Raw genomic sequence first — 21,197 nt, forward strand, 5'->3', positions numbered from 1 at the left:
TAACAGTACAAAAAAGATAATTTACCTTCATAACATAAAAGAAATCTTGCTGTGCTTAGTTCTGGTCTGGCAAACCTTATAGTAAAAACGTCTTTTTCTCCGATAATAGTCTCATGTTCTTGTGCTAGTCGTGGTACTTATTGGTGTTTTACTGTTAACAAAAATCCATTGCAAAATTTTGATGTTGAACAATCATTGCGAACTGTAACCTCAGTATTCATAACAAGGTAATTTTCATTAACCTTTTCAATAACTATGAAGTAGGGAAGATATGTTGAAATTTATAGTGAGTTACAGTAACGAAAAAACGTTCCTTTAATAGAAAGCCAGATCCAGAAGAATAAGAACATAATATTTTTCTTTTTGTTGAAAATTATGATCCCAAGAAAGTCACGGCACAGCATCACTAAAAGGTATTTCGGGGCTCTTTTCGTAGTAACATATTTCATTTAATATACGAGTTGTTACGCGAGTAATAGTAAAACACAGCAAGTAATAAAAGAGCCAGCGAAGTGCAATGTAATATCGTGCAGGGCAGAGAAATAATATTGGTTTGTCAGCCGAACTGTGGTGTTGTGTCATTGCAATGTTCCAATGTGTTTCCTGCTCACCATCTTCAGGCAGTTGAATGAAATGGACAGTGTCTTCAAAGTAGGATATAAGATGAACAGCAACAAAAGCAAAACGAGGATAATGGAATGTAGTCGAATTAACTCGGGTGATGCTGAGGGAATTAGATTAGGAAATGAGACGCTTAAAGTAGTAAAGGAGTTTTGCTATTTGGGGAGCAAAATAACTGATGATGGTCGAAGTAGAGAGGATATGAAATGTAGACTGGCAATGGCAAGGAAAGCATTTCTGAAGAAGAGAAATTTGTTAACATCCAGTATTGATTTAAGAGTTAGGAAGTCGTTTCTGAAAGTATTTGTATGCAGTGTAGCCATGTATGGAAGTGAAACGTGGACGATAAATAGTTTAGACAAGGAGAGAATAGAAGCTTTCGAAATGTAGTGCTACAGAAGAATGCCTGTTGTCTGGCGCTTTCTGGTAACTGCTCAAACGAACCTAAACACCCTCAAAGAACAGGACTTCCAGAAAATGTATGACCAGTGGCAGAAGCACTGGGACGGATGTGTACGTGCGGGTGGGAACTACCACGAGGCTGACGGTGACCGTCGGTCCAAAGGTACGGCATTCGACAGATGGCAGCACCAGTCCTGAAAATTTTGGATAGCACCTCGTACGTAGATATCCAAGTATACCATCATCTTTTGTCGTTATCAAATAGAATATTTCCAACTACCATGAAATTTTCATTGCAGTATTCCAACAATCTTTGCCCCATCTCATTTCTTTCTCCCAGTCCAAATTTACCCAGAGCTTTTCCTTCTGGTCCTTCACCAACTACCTCATACGAATCACCCATTATAACAATACGTGCATTTCTTTGCTCTCTCTCTCTCTCTCTCTCTGCTAAGTTTTCTGTCATCTGTAACATTCCTCTACCTCTTCATCTGAATGATTACTTGTTGGCATATAGACCTGGATGATAACTACGTCTTTCTTTTTCACTTTCAGTCTCATCATCATTATTCTTCCACTAACATATTCAATCTTGATAACCTTGCCCTTCATTCTTTTACCTATCAAAATACCAACCCCATACATTCTATTTTTATCTTTGCCTCAATAGTACAATCGGAAGTCGTCACTTTCCAATTCTGCACAACCACACCATCTCATCTCTCACATTCTGAGTACATGCGATTTGTTTCCTGTCATTTCATGTTTGGCGTTGTGTGATACGGTTAGCTCAACAGAAATTAGGAAAAGAATTGCAATGGCAAAAGAAGAATTCAAGAGGAAACAGAAGTTACTTTGTGGACCACTAAACAAAGATCTGAGGAAAAGACTTGCTAAGTGTTACATCTGGAGCGTTGAACTATATGGTGCGGAGACCTGGACATTGAGGAAGCAAGGTGAAAGAAGATTGTCGGAACTAGAGATGTGGATATGGAGAAGAATGGAAAAAGTGGAATGGGAAGACTGAGTGATGAATGAAGAAGTATTAAGAAGAGTTGGAGAAGAAAGAAACATGCTGAAAGTTACAAGAAAGAGAAAATGGGACTGGATTGGACACTGTTTGAGAAGAGACTGTTTACTGAAGGAAGGAATAGAAGGAATGGTGGAGGGAAGAAAAGGAAGAGGGAAAAGAAGATATCAAATGCTGGACAATATAAAAGGAGACAAATATTCAGAAATGAAAAGACTGGCTGTGGACAGACGAAAGTGGAAGAGGATTAACCCATGACAAGACCTGCTGTTAGGGAGAATACCACACTACTACTATTACTACTTATTAAAAGCTCTGCTATGACCTCTTTTCAAACTTCATTTCCTACAATAAACATTTAGCAAATTACTCTTTGGGTGAAGATCTTGTTTCCACCGATACATTTTCTTGTATTTTTGTCTTCGTAACAATATTACCAGCATTATCAGTTTTTATTAGATTCATTTTATTTAATATCTACGCTGATCAGTCAGTCCAGCCATGGTGGCTACTGTTTGCAAGTTTATCACCGACGGGCAAGGTGCCCAACCGTGTGGCCGGAACTTGTTTTTCCCTGACAGCTGTCCTAGAGTGGTGGTACTTTTCACTCTCTCAGTGTCCGCTATTCACCGAGGCTCAAAAGTTGCCGCCGTCCATTAGCGAGACCCCAAGGCTCGTGGAGTGTGCCGAGCTCAGCCCGACGACCCAGACCTGCCCCCCTGTGTCGTGCGCTGTGCCAGCTTCTAACATCACAGCAGGGGGCGTGCGTGTCTGCTTCTAACATTTCTGTTCACAATTAAAGGGATGTACCCTTCCAATAGGGAGAAATAACCTCTGTCGTAAGTCGATGTCATAAAAATGTAACAGCGCATTACGTGGTGAACGACCGTACGTAAATGTCCTGGACCTGATCTGTAATAAAAAAACTTATGTGCCTTAAAATTAATACACTCCATGTAAAACTGTCTGAAATTTTAGCAGCATAGAAACTACTGCATTGTATATACGAATTCCAATCAAGAACGACTGCCAAGATGAGAAACATAGAAGTAGATATCCTCAGTATCACAAAGCAGCTTAAATCACTCAATAAAAGCAAGGCTTCCGGTCCACATTGTATACCAGTCAGGTTATTCTCAGAGTATCCTGATACAATAGCTCCATATTTAGCAATTATATACAACCAGACGCTCACAGAAAGATACGTACCTAAAGACTGAAAAATTGCTCAAGTCACACCAATACCCAAAAAGTGAAGTAGGAGTAATCCGTTGAATTACAGGCACATATCACTAACATCGATTTGCAGTAGGGTTTTGGAACGTGTATGGTATTCAAACATTGTGAAGTACCTCGAACAAAAAAGATTTATTGACACATAGTCAGCACGGATTGAGAAAATATCGTTCGTGCGAAACACAACTAGCTCTTTATACTCATGCAGTAGTCAGTGCTTTAGACAGGGGACGTCAAATTGATTTCATATTTATAGATTTCCAGAAGGCTTTCAACACCGTTCCTCACAAGCGTCTTCTAACCAAACTGCGTGCCTATGGAATATTGCCTCAGTTGTGCGACTGGATTCGTGATTTCCTGTCAGGAACGTCACAGTTCGTAGTAATAGGCGGAAAGTCATTGAGTAAAACAGAAATAATATGCGATGTTCCCCAAGGAAGTGTTATAGACCCTCAGTTGTTGCTGATCTACATCAACGACACACGAGACAATATCAGTAGCCGTCTTAGAGTGTTTGCAGATGATGCTGTCGTTTACCGTCTTGTAAAGTCATCAGATGACCAAAACGAATTGCAAAATGATTTAGATAAGATATCTGTATGGTGTGAAAAGTGGCAATTCACCCTGAATAAAATAAAGGCTGAAGTTATTCACATGAGAACTAAAAGAAATCCGGTAAATTATGATCACACAATAAGTCACACAAATCTGAAGGCTGTAAATTCAACTAAATGTTTAAAGATTACGATTACAAATAACCAAAATTGGAACGATCACATAGATAATGTTGTGGGTGGAGCAAACCAAAGACTGTGATTCATTGGCAGAACACTTAGAAGGTGCAACAGCTCTACTAAAGAGACTGCTTACACCACGCTTGTCCGTCCTATTCTGGAGTATTGCTGTGCGGTGTGGGATCCCTATCAGATGGGACTGACGAATGACATCAAAAAAGTACAAAGAAGGGCAGCTCGTTTTGTACTATTGCGAAATAGAGGACATGATATGTGAATTGGAGTGACAATCATTAAAACAACGGCATTTTTTGTTGTGGCGGGATCTTCTCGTGAAATTTCAATCACCAGTTTTCTCCTCCGATTGTGAAAACATTCTGTTGGCATCCACCTACATAGGGAGAAATGATCATCACAATAAAATAAGAGAAATCAGGGCTGGCACAGAAAAATTCAAGAGCCCATTTTTCCCGCGTGCCGTTCGAGAGTGGAAGGGTAGAGATACAGCATAAAGGTGGTTCATTGAACCCTCTGCCAGGAACCTTATTGTGAATAGCAGAGTAATCACGTAGATGTAGAATATTATTGAAATAATCTTTGACTTCTCATTAATTGTTCGATCATTTGAAGCAAGTCCTTGATACAGTGCCCTGAAAAATCGCGTTAATGGCAGAAAATTAACTTTCACTTTATAACGACAAAATGTGAATGCTGCTGTGTCACGTAAAGCAAACTCAGATGCGAAATGTTTTGCAGTACAAAATCTGCAAAGTAAATTCAACAAACAGCAATTACAACTCAAAATTATTTGGAATTGCGTACAGTGCACATCTAAATGTATCCTTCACAACAACAACAAACTTATCATTATCAATGTCCACATTAGTCATGTTACAATGTCTATGGAAAAGTTCTCTCTCCCTACGTCTCTTTCGTTCAGTCCCACCCGTTAAGTGCTCTTCTTCGAGGGATAGCCCAAGACAAATATAATTTTTGTGTGACAATGGAAGTCATAGCTATTCAAAATGGAAAAAAAAACAAAAAAAAAACTGAAAATCAGGACCATACTTCAAATTCTGTAGCAATGGTGGTAAATGAACACGAAGTTAATTCCAGTCATGGTTAGACAAAAGTAAGTGGGAAAACGACGCCAATAAACGACGACGTGCCCCTGAAGGCTTCATTACTTTGATGTTTTGTTTTCCACTGGAGGAGGAGGAGGAGGAGATTAGTGTTTAACGTCCCGTCGACAACGAGGTCATTAGAGACGGAGCGCAACCTCGGGTGAGGGAAGGATGTGGAAGGAAATCGGCCCTGCCCTTTCAAAGGAACCATCCCGGCATTTGCCTGTAGCGATTTAGGGAAATCACGGAAAACCTAAATCAGGATGGCCGGAGACGGGATTGAACCGTCGTCCTCCCGATTGCGAGTCCAGTGTGCTAACCACTGCGCCACCTCGCTCGTTCGTTTTCCACTGCTGACATCTTCAAATACCTAGCAATTGTGGCATTGTAACTGCCCAGTATCCGTGTGTTACTGCAAATGAAACATCTGCAACATTTTAACTTGAACATCACTAGAATCTGACTTCACCATACATTGTGAGTTTCATATGTCATTTCTAACATAGCACCTAATCGCTACGCTTGGTATAAGTTGATAGTACTTTGAGAAACTTTTACTCATTTGAGTATGACTATTTCCTTTTACCTCTGTTAATGGCTACACAGACAACGACTTCATGTGCGTGCGTCAGAGCACCTTTCTAATTGGATATGATTCATTGTCCTCGTTGTATAATTAATATAACAAGGTGTGTTTTTTAAGTAAGGTACGTTTGAACGTAAGTACACATCTACATCTACATCTACATCCACATCCACACTCCGCAAGCCACCTGACGGTGTGTGGCGGAGGGTACCTTGAGTACTTCTATCGGTTCTCCCTTCTATTCCAGTCTCGTATTGTTCGTGCAAAGAAGGATTGTCGGTATGCCTCTGTGTGGGCTCTAATCTCTCTGATTTTATCCTCAAGGTCTCTTCGCGAGATATACGTAGGAGGGAGCAATATACTGCTCGACTCCTCGGTGAAGGTATGTTCTAGAAACTTTAACAAAAGCCCATACCGAGCTACTGAGCATCTCTCCTGCAGAGTCTTCCACTGGAGTTTATCTATCATCTCCGTAACGCTTTCGCGATTACTAAATGATCCTGTAACGAAGCGCGCTGCTCTCCGTTGGATCTTCTCTATCTCTTCTATCAACCCCACCTGGTACGGATCCCACACTGCTGAGCAGTATTCGAGGAGTGGGCGAACAAGCGTACTGCAACCTACTTCCTTTGTTTTCGGATTGCATTTCCTTAGGATTCTTCCAATGAATCTCAGTCTGGCATCTGCTTTACCGACGATCAACTTTATATGATCATTCCATTTTAAATCACTCCTAATGCCTACTCCCAGATAATTCATGGAATTAACTGCTTCCAGTTGCTGACCTGCTATATTGTAGCTAAATGATAAGGGATCTTTCTTTCTATGTATTCGCAGCACATTACACTTGTCTACATTCAGATTCAACTGCCATTCCCTGCACCATGCGTCAATTCGCTGCAGATCCTCCAGCATTTCAGTACAATTTTCCATTGTTACAACCTCTCGATATACCTCAGCATCATCCGCAAAAAGCCTCAGTGAACTTCCGATGTCATCCACAAGGTGATTTATGTATATTGTGAATAGCAACGGTCCTACGACACTCCCCTGTGGCACACCTGAAATCAATCTTACCTCGGAAGACTTCTCTCCATTGAGAATGACATACTGCCTTCTGTTATCTAGGAACTCTTCAATCCAATCACACAATTGGTCTGATAGTCCATATGCTCTTACTTTGTTCATTAAACGACTGTGGGGAACTGTATCGAACGCCTTTCGGAAGTCGAGAAACACGTCATCTACCTGGGAACCCGTGTCTATGGCCCTCTGAGTCTCGTGGACGAGTAGCGTGAGCTGGGTTTCACACGATCGTCTTTTTCGAAACCCATGCTGATGCCTACAGAGTAGATTTCTAGTCTCCAGAAAAGTAATATATTCTCTAACATAATACGTGTTCCAAACACAACAAAAGGTTATTTCAAAAAAGTAAATTTATTTTCAGAAAGTACATACTTCACTCTATTTTTCGACATAGTTTGTTGAAATACGTATCATACCTCTCAATCGATTTTAAAATACCCTCTTCATAAAAACTTGCCACCTGCTCCGATAACCATGAGTTCACTGCCTTTTTCACGTCGTCATCATTGTAACGGTTGCCACTGATGTGTTGTTTAAAGTAGAGGAACAGGTGGTAATCGCTCGTCGCAAGATCACGACTGTACGGTGGGTGGTCTAAGACTTCCCAGCCAAAACTGTCCAGTAAATCGCAGGTCTGACCTGCAGTGTGAGGTCATGCATTGTCGTGGAGAAGGACAATTCCCTTTGTTTTGAATCGCTCTGCATAGCTTTCTGAGGGTTTGGCAGTATGCTTCTGCATTGATAGTGGTTCCTCGTTGCATGACGTTGACCCACAAAACACCGTGCCTATCACAAAACACCAATGTCAGGATTTTGCACTGGGACAGAGTCAGTTTGGCTTTCACCTTGACAGGCGAGTGTGTGTGTGTCTCCATTCCATGCTCTGTTGCTTCAATTAGCGCGTGATATGCGAAACCCACGTTTCGTCTCCAGTTACAATCTGACTCGAGAGGGCATCACCTTCTTCGTGATAACGAGTCCAGAACTTGTACACACACTCAAATCTTTGGTTTTTGTGGTCCTCTGTTAGGAGTTTCAGGACCCAAAGGGAGCACAGTTTCCTAAACTTTAGGTGATCTCGACACGTCAGGAAATTCGTCTGAGAGACCTGTTGTAAGTAGGCTGTTTAGGTTTTTTTATTGGTAACGCCACCTCTGTATGAAAATCACTGGCTGTGCTGTGTGCAGCCTGTGGCTGCTTTGCATTGTTGTAATACTCGCCATTGTAGTGTTAGGCAGCTGGCTGTGAACAGCGCGTAGCGTTGGGCAGTTGGAGGTGAGCCGCCAGCAGTGGTGGATGTGGGGAGAGAGATGGCGGAGTTTTGAAATTTGTCATGAACTGCTACATATATGATGATATCAAGTTTGAATCTTTTTAGCTGGCAGTAGTGGCGCTCGCTGTATTGCAGTAGCTTGAGCAGCGAAGATTTTTGTGAGGTAAGTGATTTGTGAAAAGTACAGGTTAATGTTAGTCAGGGCCATTCATATGTAGGGATTTTTGAAAGTCAGATTGCGTTGCGCAAAAAATATTGTGCGTTAGTTTAAGCACAGTCCTGTAAAATTGTTGAAAGGGGACGTTTCACTGTTATTGAGAAGCGCCTGTCCTCACGAATCCTCGCTTCAACTGAAGCCACCAAATTGTCTGTAATCAAAGAAGGGCGACCGGAGCAGTCCTCATTGTGGACGTCGTCATAGCAATCTTTGAATCCTCCTACTCACTTATGCACTTTGCTTTCACTCGTAACAGTATCACCGTACTCTTCGCAAATCTGTCGCTGAATTTCTGCAGAAGACAGGTTCCTTGCTGACAAAAACCGTATCACTTAGTGAACCTCACATGTGGTGGGCGAGTTGATAGTCTGAAACACTTTGAAAGCACTGAACAGAACCGTACAGGTTAGCTACAGAGCTGAAACTGAGCACAGTTGTTCCCGAGGCATGCCGGTACACGACGCATGCACATGTTGCGGTATTTGCGTGAACTACTAAAGTGCGCGTCATTTACGACGGCGGCCGAGTTTATGTTCGTTCTGCGCATCTGACGTCACAAAACGCAGTCAGCCAATGAACAGAGAACGACGTTGCCAGAGCTCGACTGCGGTGCAGAGCACGGACGAGTGTCTTCAGTTTTAGAAACGTTCAGTCATAAATAAAGCAATGTCTTGATAGCAGACTTTCTTTTATAGAAAGTTTGGAAAAAGCATTCTTTATACCAATTGCTTCATATTCTATTAATTAATTAAACCAAACAAGCAATAAGCCTCCTAATTCAGGCGATAGCAAGGAAAGGCGTTTGTATCATTCTCACTACCCGCTTTTTCGCAATAAAAAGCAGCGGTAATTGTTTCTTTCCTATTGTGAGTAATTCATAGTCATACCAACAGTGTTTATCGGTATTTTGCGTGCAATTTTAAAGTCGAGCTGCGTTAGCATAATGGTTAAAGCGTTTAGCTACTAAGCGAAAGGTTCTGAGTTCAAACCTTGTTCGGTGCTTAATATTTTTTTAATTTAAAAACAGTATCGAAGTGTCTTACTTTATGAATTTTATTCATTTGAATGTAATTTTTTGAAATTTCTAGTGGCAACTAAAATCGACCATGCGGAAAGTATACGTTATGGACTTTTACCTGTGCAAACTCTTCAAAATTTCGTGCAATGGTTTACTACATCTAATGCTGCACAATAACTGCGTTGAACATCGAAACAAAATTAAGCCATTTATGGGAGGAAGGCGTCAGTCAAGAAGATGTGTAAAAATCAAATTTTTGCGCCAAATAGTTTTTGTGAAATCGAATGATAAAGTGTGTCAAAGCAGTCGGAACACCGTGTGTCTTCACAGGCGAACAGTGCAGTGATGACAAAATCGCGCACATCGCGGAATGGGGGGAGCACGTCTTTGTAGCAGCGAAAGGGTTAATGCGGCCGTGGTGGCTTTACTTCATGAACTGCGCGCTCCCCCCTAAAAGTTCAGTTTGCGAACTATACTATGGTGCTGCTTCTAATGGTGCGTGCATCTGGCAACACAGCAATCTCCCGCGTCTGGGCGGGCATGCGCGAACTGCCAAGATAAAAGAATTGAACTATAGTGTCTACAACAAAACAGACCTCACTTAAAAAAAAAAAAAAAACATGCCTCATAGAAATAGGTACCTCAGTTTTGGTGTTCAGATATTAATATTATGATCAGAGAGGTATGGAAAGATTTAGGAGTCTCTCTTTGCTATGTTCTATTTGACAGTGGACTGATTGAGAAATACACTCCTGGAAATTGAAATAAGAACACCGTGAATTCATTGTCCCAGGAAGGGGAAACTTTATTGACACATTCCTGGGGTCAGATACATCACATGATCACAATGACAGAACCACAGGCACATAGACACAGGCAACAGAGCATGCACAATGTCGGCACTAGTACAGTGTATATCCACCTTTCACAGCAATGCAGCCTGCTATTCTCCCATGGAGACGATCGTAGAGATGCTGGATGTAGTCCTGTGGAACGGCTTGCCACGCCATTTCCACCTGGCGCCTCAGTTGGACCAGCGTTCGTGCTGGACGTGCAGACCGCGTGAGACGACGCTTCATCCAGTCCCAAACATGCTCAATGGGGGACAGATCTGGAGATCTTGCTGGCCAGGGTAGTTGACTTACACCTTCTAGAGCACGTTGGGTGGCACGGGATACATGCGGACGTGCATTGTCCTGTTGGAACAGCAAGTTCCCTTGCCGGTCTAGGAATGGTAGAACGATGGGTTCGATGACGGTTTGGATGTACCGTGCACTATTCAGTGTCCCCTCGACGATCACCAGTGGTGTACGGCCAGTGTAGGAGATCGCTCCCCACACCATGTTGCCGGGTGTTGGCCCTGTGTGCCTCGGTCGTATGCAGTCCTGATTGTGGCGCTCACCTGCACGGCGCCAAACACGCATACGACCATCATTGGCACCAAGGCAGAAGCGACTCTCATCGCTGAAGACGACACGTCTCCATTCGTCCCTCCATTCACGCCTGTCGCGACACCACTGGAGGCGGGCTGCACGATGTTGGGGCGTGAGCGGAAGACGGCCTAACGGTGTGCGGGACCGTAGCCCAGCTTCATGGAGACGGTTGCGAATGGTCCTCGCCGATACCCCAGGAGCAACAGTGTCCCTAGTTTGCTGGGAAGTGGCGGTGCGGTCCCCTACGGCACTGTGTAGGATCCTACGGTCTTGGCGTGCATCCGTGCGTCGCTGCGGTCCGGTCCCAGGTCGACGGGCACGTGCACCTTCCGCCGACCACTGGCGACAACATCGATGTACTGTGGAGACCTCACGCCCCACGTGTTGAGCAATTCGGTGGTACGTCCACCCGGCCTCCCGCATGCCCACTATACGCCCTCGCTCAAAGTCCGTCAACTGCACATACGGTTCACGTCCACGCTGTCGCGGCATGCTACCAGTGTTAAAGACTGCGATGGAGCTCCGTATGCCACGGCAAACTGGCTGACACTGACGGCGGTGGTGCACAAATGCTGCGCAGCTAGCGCCATTCGACGGCCAACACCGCAGTTCCTGGTGTGTCCGCTGTGCCGTGCGTGTGATCATTGCTTGTACAGCCCTCTCGCAGTGTCCGGAGCAAGTATGGTGGGTCTGACACACCGGTGTCAATGTGTTCTTTTTTCCATTTCCAGGAGTGTAGTTTGAAAGGAGTTCTATGAATTGTCTTTCCAACATTTAGGTGTGAACTGCAGAGTAACAATGTAGATGTAATGATGTACACGAATATGACAAGAGTTCTGTGTGTTGCCTCAGGTTTCATGATTTATTAGTGCAGAGAACTGAAACCTAGAAAAACTTCTGTTTTGAAGAGTCTATCCTGAGGCAAGTGGAGTCAGCATGCGGCTGTAGCAGATGACAAGCAGCTCGACCATTAAGGCTGATCACTGTGCATGACCAGCAGAAGGGGGGAGGGGGGGGGGGAGATATAAAAACCAAAAGTGTCATCTTCTGTGCAGGAATTTTTTTATTAATTGGTAATCATGAAGTTGCACACTGATGAACTTGATTTTATGAGGATAACGTGATGGCAGCAATAGTGATTTCAATTCTGACAAATATTAGACTAGATGCACAGTTAAATATTAAACGGGTACATTCAGGAACGAAATTATCCTCAAGCAGTCTGAAACAGGAACTACTTTAACGGAAAGTGCTGAATTGTTGTTCATTGTGGCAGTTTAAAAGGTCCGGACAAGACAGGGATAAGACAGCCAATTACTGGTACTGATGAAAATAAGAGGAGACAAGTGGATCACACCCACCTGCCACAGTGAGCGAGACGGCGTAGTGTTTAGCTCACTGGACTGGCATTCGGGTGGATGCCCGTTCAAAACTGCGTCCAGCCATCCAGATTTAGGTTTTCTGCGATTTCCCTAAATAGCTCCAGGCAAATGCCAAGAGAAATTAAAGCTTCCTTCTTTCCATATTTGTCGTAAAGAATATTACTTATACAGACATAACAGGGAAGATAAAAGCAGGAACTTCAGTTCCTAGAGCTCTGGAGAAGAAAGCAATTTGTCACAAGACAAAGAGACAACAAAGATACTTTTGCCAAGCAATAAGTTATTGGTGATATTAGAGTATTTAAGATTACTGAAGATTTATCTTTTATTCACAAATTAAATTCATATGTGAAGTGAATTTCTACAGGAGGGAAGTCTGGTTTCAACGAGTGGTCAACAACAGCATCACTAGAAAAGCACCAGTTTGGATTAAGGATGGATGAGGAATAAACTGACCATGTTCCTTTCACAGGAATCACACCAACATTTACCTCATGTGCAACCACAATCAGTGATAATTTCTAAAGGACAATCCAGGCAGATGTGGGAAAAAAAAAATAAAATAAAATAAATAAATAAATAAAAAGAAATAGGAAGGCATCAACCTTGCTATGCAAAACAAATGTATCAATAAAATAATGAAACTCTTACCGTGTAATATCTGAAGTGTATCCGCTTGTGGCTGCCTCCTGGAACAATTGGAGGTGGTTTCAGATCATAAATGCATTGAGATTTTACGGTAAATAAATGAACCTATGCTACATCTACATCTACCTCTACATTTATACTCCGCAAGCCACCCAACGGTGTGTGGCGGAGGGCACTTTACGTGCCACTGTCATTACCTCCCTTTCCTGTTCCAGTCGCGTACAGTTCGCGGGAAGAACGACTGCTGGAAAGCCTCCGTGCGCGCTCTAATCTCTCTAATTTTACATTCGTGATCTCCTCGGGAGGTATAAGTAGGGGGAAGCAATATATTCGATGCCTCATCCAGAAACGCACCCTCTCGAAACCTGGCGAGCAAGCTACACCGCGATGCAGAGCGCCTCTCTTGCAGAGTCTGCCACTCGAGTTTGCTAAACATCTCCGTAACGCTATCACGCTTACCAAATAACCCTGTGACGAAACGCGCCGCTCTTCTTTGGATCTTCTCTATCTCCTCCGTCAACCCGATCTGGTACGGATCCCACACTGATGAGCAATACTCGAGTATAGGTCGAACGAGTGTTTTGTAAGCCACCTCCTTTGTTGATGGATTACATTTTCTAAGGACTCTCGCAATGAATCTCAACCTGGTACCCGCCTCACCAACAATTAATTTTATACAATCATTCCCCTTCAAATCGTTCCGTACGCATACTCCCAGATATTTTACAGAAGTAACTGCTACCAGTGTTTGTTCCGCTATCATATAATCATACAATAAAGGATCCTTCTTTCTATGTATTCGCAATACATTACATTTGTCTATGTTAAGGGACAGTTGCCACTCCCTGCACCAAGTGCCTATCTGCTGCAGATCTTCCTGCATTTCGCTACAATTTTCTAATGCTGCAACTTCTCTGTATACTACAGCATCATCCGCGAAAAGCCGCATGGGACTTCCGACACTATCTACTAGGTCATTTATATATATTGTGAAAAGCAATGGTCCCATAACACTCCCCTGTGGCACGCCAGAGGTTACTTTAACGTCTGTAGATGTCTCTCCATTGATAACAACATGCTGTGTTCTGTTTGCTAAAAACTCTTCAATCCAGCCACACAGCTGGTCTGATATTCCGTAGGCCCTTACTTTGTTTATCAGGCGACAGTGCGGAACTGTATCGAACGCCTTCCGGAAGCCAAGAAAAATAGCATCTACCTGGGAGCTAACAGTTGTAGACAATTTATTAGGACTTCAGACTGTTTAATGACAATATGTATCAAAAGTAGCAAAGCATCTACACTGTAAATTGTAGACATTACACAAACTACTCACAATATAAACAGTCCTGTCACATTAATGTGACCACTGCCGATGTTCGATGTCAGTGTGCAGTAACCACTCACAGGTGGCAGGTGGCACCACCAGCGAAGAGATGCAAATATTTTAATATGTTATTCTACGAGTAAAACTAGAGACAAAACTTCATACAAACATAGGTCAGCGAATGTTTAGTTACGGAGTTACGGCTAATAAAAGATTTTGCCTGAAATGTAGCAACTTCGCTAATGTGAGGCCACCGAAAAACTGTTAGAGGTTAAAGTAAAGCACGATTTCCATTTATTTTGTTGTTAGCGGTCCGGTGAATCTAATAAAACATGTCTCTGCAGTAGTTTTCCATAACATCCAGAGAAGCAAAGATTGCTGTAAAAGTAAATTTGTTTACTTTCCATTAAGAATGTAGAAACGTTTATGTCATTGTTGACAACTGTTAGTGAGTTGTTTCAGTTGTTTTCTAACCTTGAAATGAGCTAGTTTTTTTGTATCGTTCCAGTGAAATAACATAACAACAACAGTGTATTTAAGTGAAACCACATAGAAACTGTTTTAGGTTGTAGATTATTTATGAAACAGGGATGCCTTTCCAATTTACTACAGAGGAATACACCGATATGGTGTTTGTTTATGGCAAATGTGATGGTAGTGCTACAGCTGCAGTTAACGAATATTGCGTACATTATCCAACTTGGAAGATTCCGAATGCACGAACTATTATTGGGAGTGTTTCGAATGTTGCGGGAGACAGGTTCTGTACCTATCATTCACAATCAGTACGAATGCTCGCTACGTGAAGATGATGAGGAGGATATTATGGATGCCTAGGTACGACTTATCTCTCAACAATTAGGCATTTCACAGTCTAAGGTATGGCATAGTAGAAGTACAATAATCTGTATCCTTACCATAAACAAAAAGTGCATCATTTACATCGGGGAGATCCTGCCTTCGCTTGGAGTTGTGCAATTGGTTAAATACTAATCGCCAGTTACACAAATACGTTTTATTTACTGATGAGGCACAGTTAACTCGAGATGGTATATACAATTTACATGACGAGCATGTATGGTCTGAAGCAAACCCACGTGTAACAGTGCAACGCAATTACCAGCAGCGATTTAGCCTAAATGTGTGGTGTGGTATAATCAACACACACTATTGGATCATTCATTTTCCAAGGACATCTACCTGGCGAGACGTACTTACAATTCCTTCAAGAAGAAATGCCCCACTTGCTCAAAGATGTTCCACTTGCTACGCAATTGAAAATGTATTTTCAACCTGATGGCGTGCCGCCACATTTCACCAATACCATCACCACAAATTTAAACGAACTTTTTTGCCAGAAATGGATTGGGCACGGTGCAACACTTCTGTGGCCACCCAGACTGCCCGATTTAACACCAGTGGATTTTTGTGTACGGGGATGGATGAACGATGTAGTTTATGAGGACAAAGTCAATACACATGAGGCATTACTTGCTCGCATTATGAATGCAATAGATGAAATTAAGAACAACCCTGTAATGTTGAACGAGGAACAAAATCTGTTCAGACACGTGCAGCTAAATGCACTGAACTCGGTGGAGACATTTTTGAACATTTGTAGTGGATGTATTGTGAAACTGTATGTACATTGTACAACTTTGTTAACACTGAGCTTTGTTTTTTCTGGTTTAATACGAATTCATGTGTACTATGGTATTAATAAAAACAGATTACCTGACACATTCATCCAGTTTCAGTTAACATTAGTACCAGTATTTTTCCAAAATTAAATTATCTAAAACTTCTGTTGAAAACTTTGTGCAATTGTCTGGAATTTAAAGAACAAATTGGATCAAGTAATTAATTAATGAAAAATTTTATGAAATTACGTCTTTGCTTCTCTTGATATACTGGAAAACTACTGCAGATACACATCTGGGACACATTTTATTAGATTCACCAGACCAATAATAACAAAATAAATGGGAGTCGTGCTTTTCTTTAACCTGACACAGTTTTGTGATAGCTTCATATCGGCAAAATTGATAAATTTCAGGCAAAATCTTGTATTAGCCGTAACTCCGTAATTAAACCTTTGCAGATCTATGTTTATATGAACTTTTTTCTTTAGTTTTATTTGTAGATTAAAATATTAAAATATTTGAATATTTTGTGAATTACCCTGTATAAAGCGTGTCGGAAGTACGTGGAAAACAGTGCAGTCCTTGCCGTAATACATAAACAGTGCACTTTATCGATATTAAGATGGTGGAAGCATTTCCAAAATGGCTAAGTTTGTAAACTATTCGCAAGCTGCCACGGTTAAACTATACTGTGTGTGTGGCAAAATGGCACTATCCAAAACTGGCACTGAGGTGATGAGGAGGATATTATGGATGCCCAGGTATGACATATCTCTTAACGATTAGGCATTTCACAATCTAAGGTACGGCATACGTAGAAGTACAATAATCTGTATCCTTACCATAAACAAAAAGTGCATCATTTACATCGGGGAGATCCTGCCTTCGCTTGGAGTTGTGCAATTGGTTAAATACTAATCGCCAGTTACACAAACACATTTTATTCACTGATGAGGCACAGTTTATGTGAGATGGTAGAAACAATTTACATACTGAGCACATATGGTGTGAAGGAAACCCACATGTAACAGTGCAACACAATTTCCAGCAGTGATTTAGCATAAATGCGTGGTGTTGTGTAATCAATGCACACTTTACTGGACTATTCATTTTCCCACGACATCTAACTGCTGAGTCGTACTTAAAATTCCTTCGAGAAGAATGCTATGCCACTGCAAATGTATTTTCAACATGACAGCATGCCTCCATATTTTACCAACACATTTAAATTAACTACACATTTAAGTGAACATTTTCCCCAGAAATAGGTTGGTTGTGGTGCTATACGTCTGTGGCCAAGCAGATCACCCAATTTAACACCAATGGGTTTTTGTGTACGGGAATGGATGGAAGACAAAGCTTACGAGGACAAAATCAATACACGTCACACATTAGTTGCTCACATTATGAATGCAATAGACAAAATTAAGAACAACCGTGTGTAACTGATTCGAGGAACAAAATCTGTACAGACACGTGAAGCTAAATGCACTGAACTCAGTGGAGACATTATTGAACATTTATTGTGAAATTGTATGTACGCTGCACAACTTTGTTAACGTTGAGATTAGTTTTTTTCTGGTTTAAAATGAATTCACTTGTGCTATGGTATTAATAAAAGTAGATTATCTGACACATTCATAGAGTTTCAGTTAATGTTATTACCATCATTTTTCCAAAATTAAATTATCTACAAATCCTGTCGAAAACTTTGTGCCATTTTATGGAATTTAAAAAACAAATTGGGTCAAGTAGTTAATAAATCAAAAATTTTATGAAATTACTTCTTCGCTTCTCTGGATGTTCTGGAAAACTACTGCAGATACACATCTGGGACGTGTTTTATTAGATTCACCAGACCAATAACAACAAAATAAATGGGAGTCGTGCTTTTCTTTAACCTCGTACAGTTTTGTGATGGCTTCATATTGGCACAATTGCTAAATTTCTGGCAAAATATTTTACTAACCATAATTCCGTAACTAAAAATTTGCAGATCTATGTTTGTATGAACTTCTTTCTTTAGTTTTATTTGTAGACTAACATATCAAAATATTTGCATATCTTTGTGTATTAGCCTGTATAAAACATGTCGGAGGGATGTGGAAATCAGTGTAGCCCCTGCCGTAATACATACACGGCGCATTATACTGACATTACACCGAGCGAGGTGGTGCAGCGGTTAAACGCTGGACTCGCATCCGGAGGACGACGGTTCAATCCCGCGTCCGGCCATCCCGGTTTAGGTTTTCCGTGATTTCCCTAAATTGCTCCAGGCAAATGCCCGGATGGTTCCTCTGAAAGGGCACGGCCAACTTCCTTCCCCGTCCATCCCTAATCCGACGAGACCGATGACCTCGTTGTCTGGTCTCCTTCCCCAAAACAACCCAACTGACATTAAAATGGCTATGTTTGTAAACTGCCACGGTTAAACTATACTGTGTGTGTGGCAAAATGGAACTATCCAAAACCGGCACCGAGGTAACTGGTGAACGTGGGCCCTAAATGACAGGGGTGAATGGTGGCTGTGGAAATGTGTACAGGCCGACTGACTTGCAACTTGTGACATTACAGCCTTTATCACTGCGATTTTTAACATGTAAAAGTTTTTTTTCTGTATTCGCGTCAGTATGTGCGAACTTTTAACATATACCAATGAATGTTGTAACCAGATATCTTTGCCGCGCTCCTGAAAAGCGCAGAATATCACGATAGCTATAAACTGTTATACGCTGCTATCGATCAGTAAAAAAAAAAAAAAAAAAAAAAAAAACCGATACACCTATGTTTCAAAATAAAAATTGCCAATTTTTACTTCTGCAGGGAGCCGCGCCACTCTCTAGCTGTTCTGTGAATGTGTTGCGAGTCGGATGCAGAAGTATTGTGCTCCATACTGATATAATCATTTTATTGTAACTTTAAGAGTTTAAGTGATTAAAAAATATATGTAGCCACAAACAAGCGAGAATGTATATAATGAAAATTCGCTCCACCGCCACAATGGGTGGCCATGTTAATGTAAGTTTCCGTTTCGTAATATAATACTTGAAGCCTCGAAGTTTATTTAATTTCAAAGAAAATCTCTCAACCTTATTTTCATTAATTATACTTGTGATAATCTTTCCTGTTTAAAAGATTTATGCAGCTTATGATCCAGCGTGTGTTCTGTCGGAACTGGAGGCTGTCGTGACGACATCGTTATAGTATTTATTCCAAGTTCTTTCAGTTCCGTTTATATGTTCGTACAAATCAAATTAGTTGGTCCCTTAGGTTTCTTTCATGTAACTTCCGTCTGTTTTCTCCGCGCGATCTTCCTCCGAAAAAAAATTTCTGTTCATTTTTTTAGTAATTTTCGATATCGCGAATGAGAAAAGACAGCCGCCTCCTGCTCCGAACAGAACACCACGACTTTTCTAACGTCGGAGAGTACCGCACGAATTTTCCGCTAAAAGGTAATAGAATTTCTTAAAGCTGGATCAATTACACATGTTGCTGCTGTTCTCCGACAAATCTGGTGTGATTAATAGTAATTTATTCTGTCACGACAAAAAGAACCAATTTTATTTTTACCAAAGCAACAAAGCTTTCAATTCATACAAGAAACTGTTGAGCAACTGACAGCCCAGATGAAGGTAATCGGTATTCTGTAGACCACCTCGATCGGGCTCTTTGCACCGTGTATCTTCAACTGAGAAACCTAGTGGAGTTGGCCACAGCACTGGAGTCGGGATGGGTCCTCGTACTTCTCAGTAAACTCCAGAACATCAGCGACACACTCCCTACGTGTTTCGCAGCGGTTCGCGCCACAAAAGGTCGCTATTCAGGCTTTTGACAGGTGGTCATATTAAAGCGACTGCACAGTGTATGACTTCTGTTGTACTTTATGTTAACTGACTTCTTCTTCTCCCCCCCCCCCCTCCCCCCTTGAATGCCCTATAGGGCACTGCTGATACTACTATAAGGGGCATTCAAAAAGAAACAAGCTGGAGGCATAATTACAGAAACCAGTACCTGTATGTTAGTATTGACCCTGGCTGTTGAGACACTTGTCCCACTGTGACACAAGGCGGTGAGTGGCTGTCTCGTAAAATTCCCGGAGCTGCGGTGTTAACCAGTTCCGCACATACATATGGACGTCGTCTACCCCTCAGAGCCTTTTTAACAGGACCCCCTACTAGAATGCGATTTTCATCTGCAGCAGAGTGTTCGCTGATATGAAACTTCCTGGCAGATTAAAACTGTGTGCCCGTCCGAGACTCGAACTCCGGACCTTTGCCTTTCGCGGGCAAGTGCTCTACCATCTGAGCTACCGAAGCACAACTCACGCCCGGTCCTCACAGCTTCACTTCCACCAGTATCTCGTGTCCTACCTTCCAAACTTTACAGAAGCTCTCCTGCGAACCTTGCAGAACTAGCACTCCTGAAAGAAAGGATACTGCGGAGACATGGCTTAGCCCAGCCTGGGGGGTGTTTCCAGAATGAGATTTTTACTCTGCAGCGGAGTGTGTGCTGATATGAAACTTCCTGGCAGATTAAAACTGTGTGCCCGATTGAGACTCGAACTCGGGACCTTTGCCTTTCGTGGGCAAGTGCTCTACCATCTGAGCTACCGAAGCACGACTCACGCCCGATCCTCACAGCTTTACTTCTGTCAGTATCTCATCTCCTACCTTCCAAACTTTACAGAAGCTCTCCTGCAAACCTTGCAGAACTACCACTCTGAAAGAAAGGATACTGCGGAGACATGGCTTAGCCCAGCCTGGGGGGTGTTTCCAAAATGAGATTTTCACTCTGCAGCGGAGTGTCCGCTGATATGAAACTTCCTGGCAGATTAAAACTGTGTGCCCGTCCGAGACTCGAACTCGGGACCTTTGCCTTTCGCGGGCAAGTGCTCTACCATCTGAGCTACCGAAGCACGACTCACGCCCGGTCCTCACAGCTGTACTTCTGCCAGTATCTCATCTCCTACCTACCAAACTTTACAGAAGCTCTCCTGCGAACCTTGCAGAACAAGCACTCCTGAAAGAAAGGATTAGCGGAGACATGGCTTAGCCACAGCCTGGGGGATGTTTCCAGAATGAGTTTTTCACTCTGCAGCAGAGTGTCCGCTGATATGAAACTTCCTGGCAGATTAAAACTGTGTGCCCGATTGAGACTCCAAATCCGGACCTTTGCCTTTCGCGGGCAAGTGCTGTACCATCTGAGCTACCGAAGCAGAACTCACGCCCGGTCCTCACAGCTTTACTTCTGCCAGTATCTCGTCTCCTACCTTCCAAACTTTACAGAAGCTCTCCTGCGAACCTTGCAGAACTAGCACTCCTGAAAGAAAGGATACTGCGGAGACATGGCTTAGCCCAGCCCGGGGGGTGTTTCCAGAATGAGATTTTCACTCTGCAGCGGAGTGTCCGCTGATATGAAACTTCCTGGCAGATTAAAACTG

The 21,197-nt window shown here is 42.3% G+C and overlaps 1 protein-coding gene across 1 annotated transcript in view; it reads right to left on the minus strand.

Moving 5' to 3' along the window:
• Positions 1 to 21,197, minus strand: part of LOC126212776 (uncharacterized) — a 153,446-nt gene that overhangs the window by 77,293 nt on the left and 54,956 nt on the right. Inside the window, exon 5 of the mRNA XM_049940181.1 lies at positions 12,794 to 12,831. Coding sequence (XP_049796138.1) covers positions 12,794 to 12,831 — 38 coding nt within the window. The remainder of the gene's footprint in view (positions 1 to 12,793; positions 12,832 to 21,197) is intronic.

This window comes from Schistocerca nitens, chromosome 11 (assembly GCF_023898315.1).
Source record: "Schistocerca nitens isolate TAMUIC-IGC-003100 chromosome 11, iqSchNite1.1, whole genome shotgun sequence".
NCBI classification, from domain to species: Eukaryota; Metazoa; Arthropoda; class Insecta; order Orthoptera; family Acrididae; genus Schistocerca; species Schistocerca nitens.